General features: G+C 35.3%; 1 protein-coding gene across 1 annotated transcript in view; it reads left to right on the top strand.

Annotated features, from left to right (window-relative positions):
- adgrv1 (adhesion G protein-coupled receptor V1) overlaps window positions 1-25,073 on the top strand; it is a 289,090-nt gene that overhangs the window by 163,350 nt on the left and 100,667 nt on the right. Inside the window, 14 exon segments of the mRNA XM_056458383.1 lie at window positions 1,069-1,308; window positions 1,385-1,534; window positions 4,354-4,830; window positions 5,927-6,070; window positions 7,688-7,859; window positions 10,313-10,448; window positions 10,540-11,378; window positions 13,534-13,651; window positions 13,770-13,941; window positions 14,043-14,285; window positions 18,580-18,987; window positions 21,712-21,896; window positions 21,982-22,234; window positions 22,473-22,618. Of these exon segments, the coding sequence (XP_056314358.1) occupies window positions 1,069-1,308; window positions 1,385-1,534; window positions 4,354-4,830; window positions 5,927-6,070; window positions 7,688-7,859; window positions 10,313-10,448; window positions 10,540-11,378; window positions 13,534-13,651; window positions 13,770-13,941; window positions 14,043-14,285; window positions 18,580-18,987; window positions 21,712-21,896; window positions 21,982-22,234; window positions 22,473-22,618 (3,683 nt within the window).

Below are 25,073 nucleotides of genomic sequence, written 5' to 3'. Positions count from 1 at the left end.
TGTAATTTATTGAAACTTTAAGTATAAATTGAGACGACCCTAAACTGCAATTTACACTATTTAAAAAAGGGAAATAAAGCAAAATAATAAAAATGTTAGATTAATGTTGTTTGCTATTGCTGTGACCTTGTGACCCAGCAGGCACAGGACGTCAACATGATGTTACATTCATGTTGTACACCAGCGTCAGAGGACCTGATGATTAAATTTCAGTTTTTGACATCAATATGATGTTGGTTTAAGATGTTGGCTCGACGTTGGATTTTGGTCACTTTCCAACACAACTTAAAATCAACCAAATATCAACATTATTTCATGTCATTATTGGACATCAAAATAATGTCCTTAGGTGCTGGCTAGACATTGATGCTCAGTTCACATGGGGCTTCGGCGTCAACGCTAGATGGAGGGCATGTCTGAAGTTAGGGCTGACACAATCTTCATAGCAGGGTCAGCAAATGAAATTAGTCTGCAATTGATTACTGTCTGAGCTGAGGTGATTGCATAAAGTGATCTGATTGGCTTACGCTTCTATTTGTGGCTAAAAAGTAGAGAAATTCCCAATTACTGTAGTAAGCAATGCTGCTGAAGCCGTGCCGACAGATCCACAATTTAGTTCGGCAACGATTGGCGTCAACCATTCAATGTGAATGGGAAGCATTGACGCTGATGCCTCGTGTGAATTAGACATGATTTTTGGTCACCTGACCTTATGACGTTGTGTGACTGCTGGGAGGTTGATCCCATCCTTGAGCCAGTAAAAAAAAAAAAATCTGAGAAGAGAAAATTGTTTATGAATATTATGAATAATAGATAATAAGAGTATAAGGACACATTGTTAAAACAATACTAATAATTATGGTTATGGATCAGTCATTAAAGAGTCTAATTGCAGTGTTTCAACTTCAATAAATAAATCAATCAAATCAATCAAATTCATGCATAAGAATTGTTAAGTTTCATTTCTAGTTGACCTTAAGCGATGTACTTTCTGTATATACTTAAACCAATAACCATAGTTTTAAAATGTTAAAATTTACAATGTTTGTAATGGTTCCTCCTCTTCAGGTAATGTGGCAGATTCTAGGCCCAAACTCAAATGAGGTTTTACCATCAGTGAACACAGACATTGGTGAGCCAGTGAACGGGACGTTCAGTTTCAGAGATGGTGAAGGTGGTGTGCGCAGCATTGAGCTGAAGATCCTGCCTCACGGTGAGGTGGAGGTCACAGAGAAGTTCATTATCATGCTCAGTATCATCTCTGGAGAGATGGGTGTCGACTCCAGAGCAGGATCTGTCACCCTCACGGTATGTGATGATCATTAAAAAAAAACAAGAAAAAACAATGTATCATTTAGTGAAGTACAATGTGTGTGTTCTCTAGATTGAGAAGTTTGGGGACCCCAATGGCATAGTGCAGTTCACAGAACAAGACCTGAAAGAGCGGATTTACAGTGAGCCTTCTGACAGCGAAGGGCCTCTTAAAATATCAGTCCTTGTCACACGCAGAGAGGGTGTCATGGGAAATATCACGGTAAGAAAATTACTATTATACATTATTTTATTTATTTTAACATAAATCTTTATTACAAAAACTAAAATAAAAACTATGTAAAAAAAAAAAAAAATATATATATATATATATATATATATATATATATATATATATATATATATATATATATATATATATATATATATATATATATATATATATATATATATATATACAGTTGAAGTCAGAATTATTAGCCACCTTTGATTTTTTTTTTCTTTTTTAAATATTTCCCAAATGAAGTTTAACAAAAATTTTCACAGTATCTCTGATAATATTTTTTCTTCTGGAGAAAGTCTTATTTGTTTTATTTTGGCTAGAATAAAAGTGATTTTGAATTTTTTAAACACCATTTTAAGTACAAAACTATTAGCCCCTTTAACTTGCCTAATTACCCTAACCTGCCTAGTAAACCTAGTTAACCTAGTTAAGTCTTTAAATGTCACTTTAAGCTTTATAGAAGTGACTTGAAAAATATCTAGTCAAATATTATTTGCTGTCAATATGGCAAAGATAAAATAAATCAGTTATTACAAATGAGTTATTAAAACTATTATGTTTAGAAATGTGTTGAAAAAATATTCTCTCCGTTAAACAGAAATTGGGGGAAAAAATAAACAACGGGGCTAATAATTCAGGGGGGCTAATAATTTTGACTTCAACTATATATATATATATATATATATATATATATATATATATATATATATATATATATATATATATATATATATATATATATATATATATTATAACTGCTGCAGTCAAAACGGCATATTTTTATTTATTTTTTATTAAATGCTTCATGAACTCACTCATTAAGACATCACTTGATTCATAACCTGAATCTGCATCTTGAAGAATGGTTTTAATATACACAAAAATACATTTTATGCCACACAACGGCATAGCATTATACTTTTTTAAGTTTGTGCAAGTTTACTCAAAGGGCAACCCATCCTCATTGCCAGTTTGTTATATATTTACTAGGCAAACACCAAGAAAAGCCATCAAGCGTGCTTTACTTCGCTATCAACAACGTTATCACAACAATACATCACATGGTTTAAATAGTTGTTAAGAACCAATGAATAGCCAGACTGACACCCAGATCATTACAAATACACATTATCCCAATACACCACAGGCACTTATGATGAAAATCAACGCTTGTAAGCTGTTTTGGACAGAACTGTGTGTAGGTACGGTGTGTCCACAGTCATATTGCAGTGATAGAAATACAACAAGTCTCATTTTTTTAAACAAAAATAGGATCCAAATCCCAGTGATTTTGAGGCCCACCGCAACGTGATGTAGAAGTGCGGCTTACCCCGCCCACCGAATTGATTGACAGTTGCCATGTTTCTATAATAACATCTATGCACATGTCCACAGAACATTTTTTTGCGAAGAAACTGGGATTAAAATATCTGTTCCAATTTTCTGTGATTTTTTTATAAGTTTTAAACTGCAAACAGCATTTATGTGTGCCTCATCATTTCAGAAAGGCTTGAATAAACTCCTCCACAAATACATGAAATAAACTTGCTTGGCATTTTTGAGTAATGAGCTGTATTTCAGCGTCATCCATGTCTCTCTCTATCACTGACTGCTGTTTATCTGACGTAACGCATCAGAAACAGACACACATGTGGGAATGGTGGGCGGGGTTAAGCAGCTTATTTGCATTTAAAACCACAGGCTACAAAAACAGCTACAGTATATTCAGACACCAAAATGGGCAGATTCTGGATGCTATAAATAATTATCTGATGGGTGTTTTGAGCTGAAACTTTAGACACATTCTGGAGACACCAAAGGCTTATTTTTTATCTTGTAAAAAAGGTAAAATAGGCACCCATTAAGTTACTTTCAGCAGGTAATTTACTCAATTTTGGTCACTAACATAAACAGCAGTGTATATATCTATATTATATACTGTTATATCAGTGCTTCTGTGATAATTCAATTTTTAGAAACAGAAACAATAATACTATGTGGTGGAAAAGACAATGAAGCTGCATTATGATTATGCATAACAGTATCTCAACTGTCAAAAGAATAACGTTTTCACTCAAAAAATTGACTCACAGTACTTTGATTTGCTTAATTGATTTACTTACTTTTTGTGTATGTTGTTGTATTTGTTGTAGTTGTTGTATGTTGTATTTAATAAATTCCATGCTTGTTCAATAAAAAAGATCAGGAGAGGGTTTTCTGCAATGTCAAAAATCTTTTTGTTGGATACAAATACTGTAAATAATTCGATGACCAGAATTCTGGTTATCCTTAATGCAATGCAGGAATTACATTCAGGAAGTGCGTAACAATTTACATTTCCTGACTCGAGCTTTTATACACAGCTGATATTAACAATAAGTGTAATTCATCACTTGTCATTCCTCAGTTGGCCGCACCCATACATACGTCCTCTTTTTCTACTAATTCTCTGCATTTTAGCTGCAGAGCTCAAGTTAATTTTAGACATTCAGGCCTTTGCATTTCTATCAGCTTCATCTACCTCTGCAAAAATGCTTCATTAGTATGCAAGGCATATCACACTCAGAGAAGAAGTTTGGTTAATATATCACCTTAAGCAATCCAAATGTTTAATGAAAAGAAAAGAGACCAAAGTAATAAAAAAGTATTCCTTTTTCTACATTAATGTACATTCATTTTACTGTGCTTTTGAGCAAATAAACACAGCCTTGGTCAGCATAAAACCCCTCCTTTGTAGACAATTTAGAAATCATATTTTAAATAATGTAGTAAGTAATAACATATTTTTTTTCCCGCAGGTTTTCTGGGAAATCCTCAGTGATGCAGACACATCAGGAGACTTCGCTGCCCTGCATGGTTCAGTCATCATCCTGGCAGGACAGCGTTTGGCAGAGATCATCCTCACCCTGCTGCCCGACCCTGTGCCTGAGCTAGAGGAAACATACACCCTCCGTCTGACTTCTGTGGAAGGAGGCGCAGAGCTGGACTTAAACCGCAGCAGCACCCGTCTGAAGGTCCCCGCCAATGACGAACCCCACGGGGTGTTTGTCATGTATTCCCAAAACCAGTCTGTGGTTGTCAACGCGGCAGACCGAAGCAGACAACTCATAATCAGTGTCAACAGGCTGGCAGGAGCTTTTGGCAATGCCAGTGTGGGGTACAAGATCAGTTTTACAACTCCTGGGCAGAGTTTTACAGAGGACACGATCACTGGAAACATACTGGTGAAGGACGGAGAACGTGAGGCCAGCGTTAGAGTGCCGGTTAGTAGCCAGGTGAGTGATTTATAACCACAGTATGTCATTTTCAATGCTACAAGGTGCAAATTCACAACAAAAAAAGCATATTTTGGTGACACCGTGACTGAGTGTGGAATCGTGGGGGTTGTCGTCTTCATTAAATCCTGTGGAACTCATCATGTTCATGGACGAGCAACAGTAAAGTATTCAAAGCATATTATCATGGTAGTATGAAGCAGAGTAAATGTCGAAACACATCAAGCCAACGTCAAAGAACTAAGGCAGACAAAAAACAACTGTGTTATTGCCTATTGGCAGCTGCATCTGTTTCTGCACCAGAAATCTGCTTGTGAATACACCAAACTGACAACAGACAACTTAAACGAGAAGGGTTGTTCTGCATCTGCTTGAGGGGATGTATTTTTCTGCACATAAATGGGACAGTAGTCCACAAAGGGAAAGCAGAACTTTTGATGTGCAGAGACAAACTGTAATATGTCTGATAATCTACTTATCCAATCTAGTCATTTGCAACAATTTGAAAAATGCAGTCAAATTGCAGCCGACGTCATTGTGTTCCCATTTGACATGAACTGTTTACTTGGTTTTGTCACTTTAGCTTTTGATTTTCAGTAGCTGAATAACCAATCAAAGCGCTGTTTTTTGTTAACGACCTGATGGCAATTCTATATGCTAAATCAGGCCAACTCGCTTTGACATTAACCAGACGTGTGGAACACACCAAACAAACTAGTCTGTGTTTGTTTGGATGGCTGTCAACTTAATGTGTCCCAGCCTTAAGGTTGAATGCTGTAAAAGTGAAATGAAACCACTGAAGTAATTGCTGATGGAAAATGAGTGTGATGTGACATAAAAGCAGCCGAGCTTTTATTATAATGTTATATTAGCTTTTTTTCTTTAGGTTTGAACATCCTTTAAAAGATTTGGGCTAATGTAAATACAAAAGTCAGCAAAATATATGACATGTTTAGTGGTTTTTGGATGCTTTAATGAAAGATATGTATATATTGTGTTTGGATTTTAATTTGGATATTGAATATGGGAGTTTTTAATTGCTTTCTTGTCAACCTTAATTGGGTTAATGTTGTTGTTTTGAATGTGTCCACTGTAGGTGTTCTTTGTAAGCGGCTTTAATTTCAGTGTTGAGCTGACGGATGTGACTCTGATTGGTCCTCTGCTCGGTTCCCCTCCCAGAATTCAGCTGGAATCAAAGCTGGCTGTCGTTTCAGTTCCTGAAGTTGCAGCCAATGCTGTGGTAAAGTATTTGATACTACAATATTTTTACATAACCACAAGATGGCGCACTATTTATACATTGTTGTAGATTAGCCAATAATGTCTGCGTTAGCCAACGATTTTAGGATTTTCATTTTAGGGGGCTCAGCTCCTTATAAGATAGCATATGCTCACCCACCTGTTTACTGTTGTAAAAAACACTTTCTATATTCAAGTGCATTTTTTGTTTCCATGTATTAAATAAACTGCCACTTTTCTAATTGAATGATATACATATAAATATATATTTTTGAAACGTACAGGCTAATTCACATATTTCACTATCTGAATGATAATAATTATAAGAAGTATTTTTTAATACTAGACAACACTTGATGTATCTATCTCTTTCAGTGACTCAGTGACAGTTAAAAAGAGTACATTCTCAGTGGTTCTGTCACTGTGTTTAATCCTTTCTGTGCAAGACTGTATGGTATAGTTAATGCCCCACGAACTGTAAAGACTTTGTTTAATATTGATAGTTCATTTTGAAATGAAAATAGCGAAATGTTCTTAAGAGTTACATTTTGCTGGAGGAAACATCTGTGCTGATGAGGTGAACGCTGAGAAAACCCGACTATTCCGTGGCGTTGGGATACAGGTGGTACAAGGTTATCTATATCAAAGAACTGCAAATAAGCAGATATTATAACAATTTATCAATAAACACACACCTCGTTCTCTGGCTGTCCACAGCTGTGGTTCGCTGATCAAATGAAAAACAGGCAGGAGCCGAATTCTGCCGCCGTTTTCATATCAAATTTAAAGGGGACTGAGGCGATAATTTAGTTGATGAGCTAATCGCAAAAGTTTTAGGGGGGCTGAGTAGAAATATAGGGGGGCTACAGCCCCTGAAAAATAGGCTTAGCAATGCCCATGTTAGCCAATAATGCCAAGTGTTGTCCGAAAAATATAATCTTTCTTTTCCTTTCTTTTTTTTTTCCTTCTTTCTTTCTTTCTTTCTTTCTTTCTTTCTTTCTTTCTTTCTTTCTTTCTTTCTTTCTTTCTTTCTTTCTTTCTTTCTTTCTTTCTTTCTTTCTTTCTTGAAGGCTAAAAACAGTATTTTATAATATTTATAAATAATGATAATGCCTTTTTCATGCTGTCAGTCCAAATACAATGTGTAATTAGGATTTATTTATTTATTATTATTATTATTATTATTATTATTAGTAGTAGTAGTAGTAGTAGTAGTAGTAGTAGTAGTAGTAGTAGTAATAGTAGTAGTAGTAGTAGTAGTAGTAGTATCATGGTTGTCTTTATTAAAAACAAATGAATGGGAAAATTTTGGAACAAGCGGCGTTGTAGGCAGGTACCAATGACCTCTGTAAGGATGAATCAGCATTAAATAAACTAAGAAATAATTATACATGAATAAAAATACAACTAATACAAAACATCTTTCACATTATTGTAAAAGGAAATTAAACTTGCTCTTAATTACTTTAATTATTATGAAAGTAAGTCACATTGAAATATTTCACAATGCCAAACAGTAAGACTACGTTAATGTAGACTTAAGCTAATAGAAATGATTGTTCGCATGTGTCAAATGCTTGTAATTTAACTCAGCATGGTTTCTCTGCTTGTGTTGTAGGTTGGATTTGCCTCTTTGGCCCTGCGGGTCTCAGATTTAGAGAGTGGCCAGTGTGAGGCGCTAGTGACACGGACAGGACTATATGGAAACGTTACAGTCCGATGGAGCTCTGGGTTTCCTCCCGGTCAAACTCCACAAGGATACCAACCAGGAGACATTTTGCCAAGATCAGGTTAGCTTTGCAGAGACAAATTACACAATGTTTAACACTAGAACCACTACAAGGTTACATTTATTTACCGCTGCTTTTTAAAATTTGCATAATATTTTTATTTAATCATCTAAGTATCAAATTGTTACAGCCCCTTGTTGTTAAAGGGATAGTTCACCCCAAAATTTTAATTCTGCCATCATTTACTCATCCTCAACTTATTTCAAACCTTTTGAACACAAAAGAAGATATACTGATGAGGGAAATCCATAGTATGTTTTGCTTCTACTCTGGCTGTCAATGGCTGTGTTCTTCCCCAACATACTTCAGAAGTTCTTGTTTTGTGTTCAACAGAAGAAAGATATTCAAAAATGTCTAGAAGCCCTTGAGTGTGAGTAAATAGTAAGAAGCTACATTTTCATTTTTGGGTGAACTATTCCTGTAATAGATAAAACAAGATGAAATTTTTTTTGCTGCTTGTGTTTTAGTGTTCTGTTGCTAATGCAATGGCTTTCACCAATTGAGAGAGTAATATGTTTTATTTAATGAAAAAACAAAGGAATATTATGGATGCCAAACAGGTATCAAAGGCACTAAATGGCATGAGAAATGATGTGTCTGATAGTGGTAAGATTTCATGAGAGTGTCTAATGTTTTGGGTCAGCTCAGCATAATAGTTAATCACTGGAAAATATAATTTCATGACTCACACACATTACTTTGTGACGACATAATACAGCAATTTAGTATAAAAGTATCTTTAAACAACAAAGGTGGCACAGAAACCAAACCAAAGCAGCCTAAATTTACATAAACCATTTAATGCGGCATTGCATCTTTACACTAAATTATGGATCGGCTGTATAAAATATGACTTTATATGATGTTTTTAGCTTCATCAAAATAGTAGCCATAAATCTTAAATATACAGTTTTAAATATACAGTGATCACTGGTAGTTCTAGTGATAGATTAGTTCACCCACAAATGAAAACGATTTTATCAATTGCTAACCTCGTGTCATATTAATCGCCTCAGACCTTTGTACATAATTCAGAACACAAATTAGGATATTTAGATGAAATCCTGAAGCTCTCTCATTCTCTATTGACAGCAATGGTCCAGAGACATTTAGAAAGTCAAGAAAAGGAACCAAAAACATTGTCAAAACATTACATGTGACTTCAATGGTTCCACTGTAATCATATAATGCTCCCTGACTAATTTTGTGTGCTAAAAAGAACCATGTATTTGTTTTTATTGCTTATTTCTAGGGCCAGACGAAATCTGCAGAAATTCTTTTGCTATTTCTGCGCAGAATTTTGTTAAAAATCTGCAGATTTATGCTAAATGATTTTGGGAGTATCATAACTAAAAACATAAAATATGAAATTAACAAATAATGCATTTTTTTTACAAATAAACAACTTTCATTTAATGTTTACAATGCAAATCCAATTAGATCCACTTTATTTGGTAAATAAAGCAAGTCTCTTATATAATATATCTACTAAAAGACAGAAAATAATACTTTACACACTGTATTGTATATAAATCATATGAATATTTTCATGTTAGTCAATAATATTACATAAATTAATTTAAAAACTGAATAAATATAAATTCACGCACATTTACACAAGTACATAAAGAGAATCAATAATGGGCTTAAAATCTGCGGAATTCTGCGCACGCAGATTCCGTGTGGGCCTACTTATGTCTTCCATGCCAGATCAGGATGCTTGTTGCATCTAATGAGTCTAATGGCAATATATTATACTGCCCATAGTATGCACACACCTTGACCTGACAGAAAAGAAAATATATAGGCAAACAACATCATATTTTCAGTTTTTTTTTATTTTTTGGTGCACAAAAGTGTTTTTGGATCTTCATAGGATTACAGTTGAAATCCCATGGAATGTTTTTGGTTCCTGGATTTTGAACATCTCATCTCACCTCACAGAAAGAAGGTCGCTGGTTCAGTTGGCATTTCTGTGTGGAGTTTGCATGTTCTCCCCGTTTTGGCGTGGGTTTCCTCCGGGTGCTCCGGTTTCCCCCACAGTCCAAAGACATGCGCTATAGGGGAATTGATGAACTAAATTGGTCGTAGTGTATGAGTGTGTGAGTGTATGGGTGTTTCCCAGTACTGGGTTGTGGCTAGAAGGGCATCCGCCATGTAAAACATATGTAATAATAGTTGGCGGTTCATTCCACTGTGGCCACCCCTGATAAATAACGGATTAAGCCGAAGGAAAATGAGTGAATGATTGACTGTTGAAAAAGCTTTCAGATTTCATCCAAAATGTCTTCATTTTTGTTCTGAAGATAAATAAAGGTCTCGGTAGATTGGAATGACATGAGTGTGAGCAATTAATAACTTAATTTTCATTTTTTGTTGAACAAACCCTTTAAGAAAAATCCCAAAAGGATGAACTCACACACTTCTGTTCTTCTCTTTCTCCTTATCTGAAGGCTCAGTAATGCTTGCCCATGGTCAGAGGAGTGAGCTGATCTCTTTCACTGCTCTCAATAACATCTCAGTGGTCACAGCGCATGCCATTTACCTCACCTCTGTAGAGTCAGAGTCACCTGGTGGAGCACGTCTTAGGTACCAATCTCCTCCAACACCAAAACAAAAATCACCCTCTCTCATATTTCTTTTTGCTAACAATATTGGTTTGCTATATTGTATTCATCAGGACTGGTTACACAGTTGCCGAAGTGGAGCCATTGGGATTGTATCAGTTTCATCCAGATTCCCAGCATCTGGTCATCGAGGAGGACGTGCAGACCATCACACTCTATGTCCAGCGCTTCTACGGCTTCCGCAGCAACCGATCCAGCGTCTTCTACAGGACGTGGCCTGGCACTGCCCAACCTGACAAGGACTTTGTGCCAGTGACTGACGGTCAGCTTCTGTTTGATTCCCGGCAAACATCTGCTTCAATTCGCCTGTCCATACTGGACGATTCCCTAACTGAGCCGGATGAGGATTTTTATGTGAACTTAACCAGCGTGCGCGTTCTCAGCACCACTTTGCCTCCAGTCACAGCTCAGCCTGAGATTGTACCGAAAAATAGCATAGCGACAGTTACCATTCGTGCTAATGATGTGGTTAGTGGATTTCTGAGTATCGGGCCAGCAGTGAAATTGATTTCTGAAGACAGTCTGGAGGATTCGCCCCAACAGAAGCTTCAACTCAGAGTACGGAGGACGGCAGGGCTCTCAGGGGTGGTGAGTGCCAAAATCAGGGCTTATGCAGGACTCAAAACTCCACTGGTGGATGCATCACAGTTTCATCGAGAGCACAATGGCACGTGGGCTCTGGAAGGAGAAGATTTTGCTCTAGAGACGCAGAGTGTGACGCTGTTGGAGGGACAGAATGAGGTGGAGGTCACTGTGGTAATACTGAATGATCTGGAACCGGAGGGACAGGAGGCCTTCTTTATCTACCTCAGCGAAGCAGAAGGTGGAGCACAGATTGTCAGTGTGCCAGATGAGCTGGGCTTCACTTCCTTTGCCAAAATCATTATTCTGGGTGAGAACCTTTTGTAGCTGTCATTACAAGGGCTCAATATTATTTTCCTTTTTTAAATTTTCTCTGATGTTTGCTACAAACACAAAAATATACAACTGAATTCAAAACATAAAAAAAAATTCTATTATTTCACAAGTGATGTTTATCTGTGCTTTTTTATTAATTAGTTTAGTCTATTTTAGTCTATTAAATCCAGGGTTCCTATTGGGGTATACTGACACGTACCTTTCATTTTCAGTCAGCCAGCCCAAGCGCTTCTGGTGAACACCATTACAAAATTGCACATTTAAGATCTGGTTTCTTTAAAAATAAGTGATCTTCACTGTCTGGTTGACATACAATATAAAATGAGTATCAGACCGGACAAGAAGCACTGCATTAAGTAAAATTTTTACACTCTGTTTCTTTAAAATATGGAAATTTATTTTACCCCAGTATTTTCAATGGAGTTTCTGCACTCGGCTGGTGCTACTGATGCCGCTTGCATTACAGTTCTTCATCACAAGTCTATTTAACTGATTGTAGTTTAATTACATTACAACATCAATGCTGTAAAAGGAACTTGAAATGAAATTGAAAATAGTCATATTAACCTTTCACCGGAAGTTGGCTGAAAAACACCCTGCCTTGGATACTTTGTATGTCTCTTTTATTTGACAGACATGGATCTCTCTGGTAACCAGCTGATGATCTAAATGGTGTTATAAGGAAGACATACTTCCTTATAACATGTGCAGGATGGGGTGTCTCAAGGAGCGGAATTGGGATCCACTGCATTAAATTATGCTTGCGCGGCAAGTCATTATTTCAGCTTCAGCACTGGATAATTTAATATTTTACTTATGAATAAGGCCAGACAGAATCTGCGAAAATTTTTTGGTATTTCTGCTGAGAATTTTGTAAAAAAGGAGCATCATAACTAAAATCTTAATATATGAAATCAACAAATAATACGTTTTTAACTTTTATTTAATGTTTACAATGCAAATCCATTTAGATCCACTTATTTGGTAAACAAAGCAAGTCTCCCATATAATATGTCTACTAAAAGACAGAACATATTACTTTACAAACTGTATTGTAAATAAATCATATGAACATTTATTATTATTATTATATCACAATAATATTAGTAAAATTAATTTAAAAACTGAATAAATATAAATTTACACACATTAACACAAGTAAATACATAGGCTCAATTATAGGCTAAAAATCTGCTAAAATCTACACATTACTGCGTGCGCAGATTCTGTGTTGGCCTACTTATGACCACGCCAGCAATTCAGTAATGTATATTTCAGTTAAATCACTATTATTATTTTTTTTATAAAGTCTCTTTTTTTTTTTACCAAGGCTGTGTTTATTTAATCACAATAGAGTGAGGAAACAGCAACATTGTGAAATTTATGTACAATTTGAATTTTTAGTTTTTTATTTTAGTACATTTTTAAATGTAATTGATTGCTGTGATGGTAGTGGTTCTTTTTCAGCTGTCATATCGTCACATGTTTAATCAGAATTTTTCTAATGTGCTTAAGGAATTTGGTAATATTGTTCTTATTATCAATATACAGTTGTGCTGCTTAATATTGTCGCGGGAATGGTCATACTTTTGTAATTATTTGATTAATTGAAAGATCAATATATAAATCCATTTTTTTTTTCACTTGGTTTTTTTTTTTGTTCACTTGTTCATTTGTTAAGTTGTAAATCTCCTTACTGTGACTTTTTTTTTGTCAATTTAATAGGATAGTTCACCTAAAAATTTAAAATTAAAATCATTTACTCAGCCTCAATTAGACAATTTCTTTCTTCTGCTGAACACAAAGATATTTAGAAAAAGATGGAAACCTGTAACTATTGACTTTCATAGTATTTTTTATGTATTTTTTGTCTGCTATGAAAGCCAATGGTTATAAGTTTTCAACTTTCTTTAAAATATCTTCTTTAGTGCTCAGCAGAATAAAGCTTGTAAAGGTTTGGAACCACTTAAGGGTGAGTAAATAGTGAGTAAATTTTCATTTTCGCGAGAACTATCCCTTTAATTAAATAAATAAAGTAAATGAACAAGAAAGACATAAAGACAATTTCACAACACTCCAAAATATTGATTGGAACTATTTGTGCAATTACTGTTTTCTTCTGCACACAGGGAGTGATCTTCAGAATGGTATAGTTGGCTTCAGTCTGAGCTCTCAGTCGGGGCAGGTCCTGGACGAGGACTCAGTGAACAGAACAGTGACACTCGTATTGCAAAGACAGGAAAACAGGTTTCACACGTTTAAGATTATGTTGTTGTTGTTTTCAGCACAGTAATTTATTGTTAATTATTTTACATATACATTCTAAATATATATATTAAATAATAAAAAATTGCCATGTTTACAGAGCATTTGAAGATGTGCTGGTGTTTTGGCGGGTCACGTTCAGCACTACTGATCATGCATTAGTCAGTCATGGAGTGGATCTGGCCAAAGAACTGCTGCAGACTTCAGGCACGTCCGTCTGCAGGAAGGGAGAAGTTCTCTGTGCCCTCAAGCTGGAGGTCCAACCAGACAAGGTACTTGTTTTTACTTTATATGTGTGTAGGGTTCAAAAGTAATCCATCTTAACACTGTGTCTGATCATCTTGCTCATTGTTTTTTGGTCTGTGTTCTACAGAACCCAGAGTATGAGGTGTGGTTTCTGGTGGAGGTCTATAAAGTGGGCGAAGGTGCTGCTATAAACCAGACTGCCCGTTTTGCCAACATCACCATGCTGGAGAGTGATGACCCACGTGGGCTGGTGTACTTTGCTCAGGGCTCCAGATTACCTGTGGTCACCCTCAAAACCACAAGCGTCAGTCTTCAGGTCTACAGAGACGCCAGTACAGCATCATCTATTTCTGTCAAGTACCGGATGCAGGTCAGATTCATTTGACAGATGACCACAGTAATGAACATTATAAACAAGACCCGCCCAAATATGTATACTCAATTACTTATTAATATTACAAATATACTCCTGCTGAAAATGTATGTGTACATTGTAATTAACATGAATGAACATTAAATAAATGTATTCATTTATATTAATTGAAATATTAGTTTAATTATTATTCTTTATTCTTTTTATTTTAATTATAATACAAATATTATATATATAAAATGTACATTTTGTTATTGTTTGTTTATTAATATTAACATTAGTAGTAATTTGTGAATTATTATAATTAGTAGAATTGTTAATAAGTCATTTAATTATTATTTAATTTTTTATAATAATGTCCAGTTACCAGTACCCACGGATCATATTACATAATGTGACCTCATTAGTGATAAGAGGCCTGAGATGATGTCAAATTCATGAGCTGAGATGTTGAATGTAGAGAAGATAAGAGCTCTGAGCAATTAGGCCTCTGGATTCCCAGAAAATACTTCAAAGGCAATATCTATGGTCACATAGTGGAACTGGAAAAGTAGGATTTGACATGTCGAATAAGGTTTTATGCCCAAAGTCCATTTGACTGTGGGAATGCTTTCTCATGCCAGTTTTTTTGCGCTTTTTGTCCCTCTGTCACACCCTTTCCTTTCCTCTGTTCAGTTTTACTTGCCCACTGTTTCAGCTTTAGGCTTAAGGAAATGCTATTCATTTTCAGGTTTATTACACATTTAACAGTGCAGATCATTTTAGTGATAAAAACGTGGCACAACTCACTTATATTATTTTATTTATATAAATGCATTTGTGTATATATATAAAGAGTTCTGATGCAAAAGCCACTAATTGCCACTTCCGCCAAAAATGAGCTAATGACATTGAGTGAATGCTTTAGGTACGTAGTACGCCATCGACAAATAGATTTTCTTCTAATCATCCAAATCCCATCAGCACATTCAGAAATAACAGTTTGTTTTTTAACAGCAAAAGCTGCTATATCTCGAGAACCAATCAAAAGGTGCGAATCGAATCATATGTTTTCAGTGCAGCAGCATGCTGATACGCCGGCTGTTATGAGGAGACATACTACGCTTTCTGGATGAGCCTGTCTGACTGTCAGTGAATCGGAAATGAAAACGTGCCTTACCTCAAAACTCTGTGCATTATATTAAAAAGAAAACACAATGTACAGACGGAAGTGTAGCATGCATTCGTAACACTTAAGATGTTACGAATTAAGTTAAGATGCCGTTCTTTTATCCCACATGGATGCTATGAGGATAAACAAGAGACCAAGACCTTGAGTATGGTGAAAATGAATAAAGCTTATAAAATTGTCTGAGAGACATTCCCTTTTTGCCCAGTAGGCCTACCTTGTGTTTTATTTGCTAATTTAAGCTTTTTTTTTTAAAGATGAATATAATGTATAAAACTATACATTATTTGTAATACTTCATACGTCTGATAAGCTTTTTATATTAATAGACAATGCACATTTGTTGTTGATGTTTCACAATGTTTTTACACTACATTATTTGAATTTACCAAGCTTAGTTTACAATGTTTACATTGTTCTACTTACATTAAATCTAAATCCCAAATATCAGAAATGACAACAGATTGTTAAGATTTAATTGATGTCAGTTTTAATGTTATTGATTAATGCACTTACTTTACAGATTTCATTAATTCATTTTCCTTCTGCTTTTTCCCTGGTCTATCACAGCTGAATGAACCACCACTTACTTGACAGATTTATATATTTTAAATTTCAGGTGGTTTGTGTATGTGTTTTATGTTTGGTAAAATAATTTCTAATTGCATCTTTAGTGATTTTCTACTAAATACACTGTCTTGTTTCAATAGGGGGATTTAGAGGGTTTTGCATAAAAAGCAGAAGTGGATTTAGCTGGTTTTGACGCAAAAGAAAATTTATCTTGGTAAAAAACAATAATTGTCTAAAGTGACATTTTTGAAAAAAAAGTATTTTATTTACTGGCTAATAACCTTTTCATTACATATAAAATGAAACTTCTGAACCTAATCAGAGGAGCCTGCAGAAAATGCTTGTTTACAAGAAAAGAGGTCTGATGGATTCAGAGGGTTTTTCATCTGAACTCTTCATATATATATCAGTTGCAATCAGAATTGTTTGCGGTGGCGCAGTGGGTAGCACATTCGCCTCACAGAAAAAAGGTCGCTGGTTTGAGCCTTGGCTGGGTCAGTTGGCAATTCTGTGTTTGCAAGTTCTCCCCATGTTCTCCCCACGTGGGTTTCCTCCGGGTGTTCCAGTTTCCCCCTCAAGTCCAAAGACATGCGGTATAGGTGAATTAGGTAGGCTAAATTATCCTTAGTGAATGCGTGTGAATGTTAGTGTATGGATGTTTCCCAGTGATGGGTTGCAGCTGGAAGGGCATCCGCTACACAAAATATATGCTGGATAAGTTGGCGGTTCATTCCGCTGTGGCAGCCCCAGATTAATAAAGGGACTGAGCCAAAAAAGAAAATGAATGAATGAATTATTAGCCCCCCGTGAGTTATTAGTCCCACTGTTTATTTTTTCCACAATTTCGGTTTAACAGAGAGCAGATTTTTTCAACACATTTCTAAACATATTTGTTTTAATAACTCATTTCTAATAACTGAATTATTTCATCTTTGCCATGATGACAGTAAATAATATTTTTCTAGATATTTTAAAAGACACTTCTGTACAGCTTAAAGTGACATTTAAAAGCTTAACTAGGTTAATTAGGTTAACTAAGCAGGTTATGGTAATTAGGTTAATACAATATAATACTTTTGACCTTAAAATGTTTTTTTTTTAAATTACAAAAAATGATTTTATTCTTGCCGAAATAAAACAAATAAGATTTTCTCCAGAAGAAAAAATATTATCAGACACACTGTGTAAATTTCCTTGCTTTGTTAAATATCATTTGGGAAATATAAAAAAAAAAGTAAAAAAACAATCAAAAATAACACACACACACACACATTTGGGAAATATAAAAAAAAAAAAAGTAAAAAAACAATTAAAAATAACACACACACACACACATTTGGGAAATATAAAAAAAAAAAAGTAAAAAAACAATTAAAAATAACACACACACACACACATTTGGGAAATATAAAAAAAAAAAAAGTAAAAAAACAATTAAAAATAACACACACACACACACATTTGGGAAATATAAAAAAAAAAAAAGTAAAAAAACAATTAAAAATAACACACACGCACACACACAAAAAAAAAAAAAAAAAATAATAATAATAATATATATATATATATATATATATATATATATATATATATATATATATATATATATAAATTACTCAAAAAATATTAATATAATAAAATATCTACAAAAAATCTCTCCAATCCAACCATCTTCTCTTATGCATTCAAATTTCAAATGTAAAAAAAAATGTGAAAAAACATTTCCAGGTTTCTCTGTAGCGGAAGTCGTCATAGTTGGGAAAACTTAGAGCGCAGGGAATGGAAGAATACAACAAATATATATATATATACAGTATATATATATATATATATATATATATATATATATATATATATATATATATATATATATATATTAAATCTTATTTGTTCAAATAATAAAATAAAAGCTCCATGATTATGTTATAAAACTTAGAAAAAGGAAAAAAAATGTGTGTGACTGATGACGGCAGCCAGAGGAGAGAATAACTGCTTTTCAGTTATTTGCTTTGCAGTAAATTTACTCTCAGCCCCCTAGACACATTAGAAAGATGCATTAGAAACGCCTCGCACAAGCAGTAATTCTTATTTTGTAATTTGAAGCAAAGATGATATAATACATACATAAATGCCAATAAATGTTAATGCTTTTTTAAAAAAATCTAAATAATAAAAACTTTGGTAATACTTTATTTAGATTTTTGGTCCATTTGAGTATTAGTAGACTGTCTGCTTAATATTTGTTGATACAGACATTCAACAGATATTTAACTTACTTTAAGAAACTTACTTTGCAAGTACATGTCAACTTACACTAACCGTAACCTCGACCTAACAGTCTACTTATAATCTAATGAGAATTAGTTGGCATGTAGATGCAATGTAACTTAAATTCAACAAACGGACCATGAAAATAAAGTGTGACCAAAATTTTTAAGGATTTAAGGTGCTGATGCCCATTAAACGTGTCAAAGGGTCCATTGTAATCCGTTGTGTTAACTCCAATGTGTAACTGTACTATAACTGAGTTTTGTGCCTGTTATTCTCTCACAGGAGCTTCCAAAAGTAGAGTCTATTGGACCCAGTCTGATCTGGCCGGCTGTAGCAGGGCAGGATTTTGTCATGTCAGAGGGCACGTTGACATTTGAGATTGGACAGAGTAGTGCTGGCCTGAACGTAGACCTCACACCAAACATCGGTTCCTCCAATCTGACACCCAAACGCTTTCAAGTGGTTCTCTCTGATGCTACCGGTGGCGCACGGGTTCATCCAGAATTCGGGCTGGCGAACGTCACCCTGGTTTCAGACACAGAGACTCAGGCTGTGTGGGCCCTGCTGGACCAGCTACACCAGCCTCTGGAGGAGACCATCATCAACCGGGTCCTGCATGCACTCATCAATAAAGTTAGCAGGGACATCACTCCAGAGCAGCTAATGGCAGTGCTAGATGCCTCCAGCAAGGTAAGCGAGTGAGGGATGTGTAGGGCTGTGGGATGCTGCGAAAATATGCAATATGCAAAAATTATACTTCTTAATATTACTAACTTCAAAGGAGACCTGTTATGCACGTTTTTACAAGATGTAAAATAAGTCTCTGATGTCCCTAATGTGTTTATGTGAAGTTTGGGCTTAAAATACCACACAAATAAGTTTTTATGATACTTTAAAACTGCCCCTTTTAGGCTTTCATCCAAATTGTTTTGTTGACTGTCACTTTAAATTCAAATGAGATTGTGCTCTTTTTTTTATAAATGCCTATGTGCCACTATCAGCTTGTTAAGTCATGACATGGAATACTGTTTCCAGGTCCAAGCAGCTACTAGTTGAATTGAGAAAATATTAGCTTATGACCCTTTTAACACATTAAAGGGATTTTTTAAAAATAAAATTATGATGTACACAACAGTCTCCATCAGTATGCAATCACATACATCCATATTTTAACAATTTATAAAACATTAAACATTTTCTGGCATTAGGCATATATATATATATATATATATATATATATATATATATATATATATATATATATATATATATATATATATATATATATATATATATATATATATATATATATATATATATATATATATATAAAGTAGATAATAATTTTTACATTTTAGAACAATATTTCACAATATTATGGTATTTTTGATTAAATAAATGCAATGTTAAAAAAAAATTAAAAAGTAGCCTAATGTTTATTCTGTACATAATAAGCAAGTTTATCTGTTTTTAGAGAGGCAAGAATTTAAGTTGGCCGAGTCATGAGAATTTTTTTTAATGCTGTAGTTCGGGAAGTCCAGGAGCTCGAAAGAACAATGAGGGACCACATATTAACCCCTGGAGATCAATTAAGACAGCTTTCCTCAGAATGTTTTTTTTGTTCCTTAATTTCATAGAAATCGTTTTTCTTGGCAGTGCAATGCATACAGTATGTGTGCACTCCACTGTGTAAAAACAAAAATTCTAGTCTTGGGAATAAAGCTTTGTCTGTCAGTTAAGCTCTGCTATTTTATTACTGGAAACAGAGTAACACCCTCAATGTTTCACATACTGATTTGCTACAATCTAAGCTGCTTTCTCAGTTGTAAATGTGATGTGTCCTTGTCAGCTTGCCAAGTTATTTTTTAAATGCAGATTGAACTAAAAGTTAAAGAATTATATGTTGATAATAATAATAATAATAATAACAACAACAACAACAACAATAATAATAATAATAATAATAATAGCCAAATCATATTTTAATTTAAATAATTTTATTTCAACCTAATTTGAATTTATTCAAATCATTTAATATTAAGTTCCTGCTGATACCCTTCCATTTTAACCCTTAAAAAGTTCCAAAATTATTTTCTTTCTTTTGATTGTTTGTTTCAGTGTTTATTTTGCAGTGATGCAATAGAAGAACCAGTTTGGGTTACACCAGAAACATTTTCCTCATTTTGCTTCACTAAGAAAAACAAAAAACAAAACAAAACAATTTTGGTCAATGAAAAGTTTCCATGGATAAGATGAAGGTTCTTCATTGAAACATCAATGCCAATAAAGATCCTTTTTTCTAAGTGTGTTGCATCACCATACTTATAGATACACATTATCTTAGAAGCCGTGCAGTTTTCTAATGAAGGTTTAGCTGTTAGGCAATCAAACTGGTACTTAACAGAGCTCTGTTGCTGTTTGACTGCTTCCGTATTTCCACACAGCTAATGTAAAATAAATGCAATACCAGTTAAACATGCATTGATTAGGCCAATACTGTTGTTTGAGATCAGCTCCGGCCCAGCAGTCACACAATGTCATAAGACGTTAATATTAGGTTAGATTTAGGTTGTGACATCATTCATTCATTTTCTTTTCAGCTCAGTCCCTTTATTAATCAGGGGTCACCACATCAGAATGAACCGCCAGCTTATCCAGCACATGTTTTACGCAGCAGATGCCCTTCCAACACTGAGAAACACCCATACACTCTCATTCACACACATAATCTACTGCCAGCTTATTCAATTCACCTATACCAAATGTCTTTGTACTGTGGGGGAAACCGGAGCACCCAGAGGAAACCCACACAAACACGGGGAGAACATGCAAACTCCACACAGAAATGCCAACTGACCCAGACGAGGCTCGAACCAGCAACCTTTTTGCTGTGAGGCAATCATGCTATCCACTGCACCACCGTGATGCCCGGTCGTGATGTCAAGTTACCAAAATTCAATGTCTAGCCAGCATCTAAGGACAACGTTATTTTGACGTCCACTAATGACTTAAAATGACAATGATATTTGGTTCATTTTAGGTTGTGTTGGAAAGTGACCAAAATCCAACGTTGAGCCAACATCTTAAACCAACGTCATATTGACACAAAATACTGACATTTATACTGACAGGTATGGCAACCAAAATCCAGCATCTGATAGACGTCATAGTGGTAACGTTGATGTATTTATAGATAGAATCAACGTTTGGTTGATTTTAAGTTGAACGTTAGACATTGACGGTGGCCTGACGTTGGATTCTGACATCAGCTCGATTTTCATTCCCATACAAAATGCAACGTCCCATGTCTCATGTTGACATCCTGTGCTTGCTGAGGGACATCTCTACTTTTACACTAAATGTAACTGATATTATATAATGGACTTTGACAATCTTTTATCTTTCAATTGACAGATACTGAGTGATGCTGAACAGACTCCTCTAAAAGACAGCAGTCGTGGGTTGACCTATGAACTCCTGTGTGCCATGGCGAACCCCAATCGAACGGATACTCAAGGTGTGAGCCAGCTGTCTGAGGTGGCAGAGCGCTTCGCATACAGCCTGCTTACAGACATTAAGTGTGGAGCAGAAGGAAAGAGGTGGGATATATACTCCAAAATAATAGAGTTTACCTGAGCTCATTTTATTTTACAAACATTATTCTGCTCTATACTCTATTCCCAGAGGTATAACCATACTGGACAATTGCCCATATTTCACCATCGCTGCACACCACTGGTATCCCATGCAGATTAACGGGCACACATTCATAGGCAAAAACACAGACACGTTTACCTTGCCGGAGACCCTGCTGGAGGTTCCAGCTCTTCCTGCTGATAGCACGGCCCCGTCGGCTTGCTATAAAGTGCACTTCACCGAATACAGTACTGAACACTGGTTCCTCACCAACAAAAAACCCAGTGCTTTAAATGGCAAGGTAAAAATTGTATTATTGTAGACGCTTTCATTAAAATGAATATAACATTGTCAAGAAGGCTTATGCAAGTGTCCAGAAGATGGCACTGTTAAGTTGTACATCATTTACTTGACTTCCTTTCGTTCTCAGCATATTTCATTTCTTTGTGTGGCAGTAATAGTGATTATGGAGATTTTATTAGCTCTTTAGAGTGGGGAACTGATTTACATCTTACTATCTAATGACTGTACGTATGCAGGTTTTTTCAGTCAGTCTTTACGGCAGAGGCTCTAAACCTCTTGCAGATGGTCAAGAGGTTGTTTATCGTATACATACCCCAGATCGACGAGGAAAACCAAAACCAAGCCAGTCTCTGTGCCTGCTGTGGAATCAGGCTGCTGAAAGGTAACTACAAAACACAGGCACACTTGAGTAAGAATCACTGTAATGGTACATAAACTGTGCTGTTCAGTTGTACATACTGTACTTGAAAACATACATGCCTATGTACAAAAAATACAAATAAAAATCCTCAACTGGATCAAACTGACAGACTATCTGATGTCGAAAACTGACCTTGTTCATGTATTTCATACTCATTTGTTGGACGTACAGTGCGTACAGTGGAGCTGGTGGGTCAGGGCTCCTAACTTGCCTTGATAAAAGTCTTTTTAAGGCCTGTCACACACATTATCTGGTGTATGCGGGTGTGTATAGCTTTTATCCACGACTGTTAGCTGTACAGTTTATCACTTATTTTCTGTTATACCTCTTAGAATTATGTTTTATACAGTATATACAGTAGTCAACATTTGAAGTCATTGATCCTCCTCTCAAAAAGTCACCTTTCCTAAAACTATTGAAAAGCACCCATTCTTGTCCTAGGACAATTTTGAAAAGCGTTTTTGATTCACTTCAAATGTTGACTACTATTTTTGGTAACACTTTATTTTGATGGTCTGTTTAAGTATTAGTAGACTGTCTGCTTAATATCTGTTGATACTGCTCCTTCAACAGACATTTAACTGACTATAAGAAACTTTGCAAGTTCATGTCAACTTACACTAACCCTAACCCCAACCGTCTACTTATAATCTAATGAGAATTAATTGGCATGTAGATGCAATGTAACTTAAATTCAACAAACGGACCATCAAAATAAAGTGTGACCCTATTTTTTTTCAGTGTCATAACCATTTAATACGCAACTGTACTTCCTTGTAAATGACATCCTGAATTCCTTAAGCTCACTTATCTAAGTGACAGCTTAATAGTTGGAATTCAGCGTAATGAAAGATCATTTGAAATGATAAGCTGGGGCGTTACATAAGTTTTAATTACTGTAGATGAGCAGACTGTCAAGTCGAATTCATTGTCTCTGTGTTTCCCCACTATGTGAAATCAGTCACTCTAACCTTAATTTTAAAGAGGTGGTCCACTACGATATCATATTTTAAACTTTAGTTAATGTGCAATGTAGCTGTGTGAACATAAACAACATCTCTAAATGTAATATGCTCAAATGCAAAGAGAGACAATGGCTTTTACAGAGTTAGCTTAACAAAATCCACCCGCAACGAAATTTGGGGACTGTAAAGAATTCATCCGGGTTAATGAGATCATAAACGCTTCAGGTTACGCACATAAACCCCGCGCACACACCCCCGCATCGAAGGGGTGTGGCTAGAGACACTGTAATGTTATAGCAGAGAAAGCTAAAATGCGTCCAAACACTTCTTTTTCCACAGAGCTTGTTCTGTTTCTGTATTTGGGCTTCCAAAGGACATGACACAAATAGAGAAGTGCTCACAATTTAGCTTTAATTATGTTCCAGAGAATTATTAAAAAATATAGCTCTAGCATTTGACAAAGGACAGCTTCCAGAATCTCTCCCAGTTCAATGCTAGATTCGACTAAAAACTCCTCAAAGAAGGAGCTGCTCCAACCATAATAGCTGAAGCTGTAGATTGTGAGCCACAACCTGTAAGTAGTTTTATTTGTTAAATTAATCTATTACATGCACAGTTTCTAGCATTAATGGTATGTTTTAGCGGGGACGTAAACAATGTGAAATGCTGTTTGGCTTTAGCTACAAATTCATATTTATCCTTCAAACCCCTGTAAACACTCAACAATCTTCACCAGCGCTGTAGTGTCTCTCTATGCGGACGCTTTCCGTGCATTGTACATCTCAAATAACAAACTCACAAAAGATATGTGAACATTTCATATTTCTTACACATGCTTATTCCAAATATATATGTAAGACACTTGTCAGATTTTATTTTAGAGAGCAGGTGTGAGGCTCAGCTGTGTCCTTTTCATTTTATGTCTAATTCAGGCTCACACTGACACGGCTAGCCTGACTCACAGTATTAGAGGTACATTGCGTGCTAGTGACTGAACGTGATGCTTCCTGGTGTAAGCTGACCAATCAGAGCAGATTGAGGGCGGGCTTTCGGAGGAACTGGGCAACATGATTGTCGTTTTCATGTTAGCTGAGTTGCAATATACATTTAAAGTCAGATATATGAAAAAATTTTTATGATTTTCTATAAATGAAGCAGGAGCACACATTGCTTTGCATCTTATAAAAGCAACAAAGCCTTAAAATACACTCTGGACCACCCCTTTAAAGTCTGTTAAAAGTCTGTGTTAAAAAAATCGTGATTGATTCATTGACTGATTGCTTGATTTGATCTGAATCTTAAAGAATGACGAAAGTCTGTCAAAGTGGTAGCTTCTCGAATAATAGCCTGAACAAAAGCATGCTGATCACAAAGTTCACTAAAATTTTGATCAGAAATAATTCAGAAATATCAGTTAGATTTCCACAATGTATTGATCTCATATTGGCCAT

This window comes from Danio aesculapii, chromosome 5 (assembly GCF_903798145.1).
Source record: "Danio aesculapii chromosome 5, fDanAes4.1, whole genome shotgun sequence".
Classification (NCBI taxonomy): domain Eukaryota; kingdom Metazoa; phylum Chordata; class Actinopteri; order Cypriniformes; family Danionidae; genus Danio; species Danio aesculapii.
The sequence above is the reverse complement of the archived record's forward strand: the minus strand, read 5'-3'. Positions and strand labels throughout refer to the sequence as shown.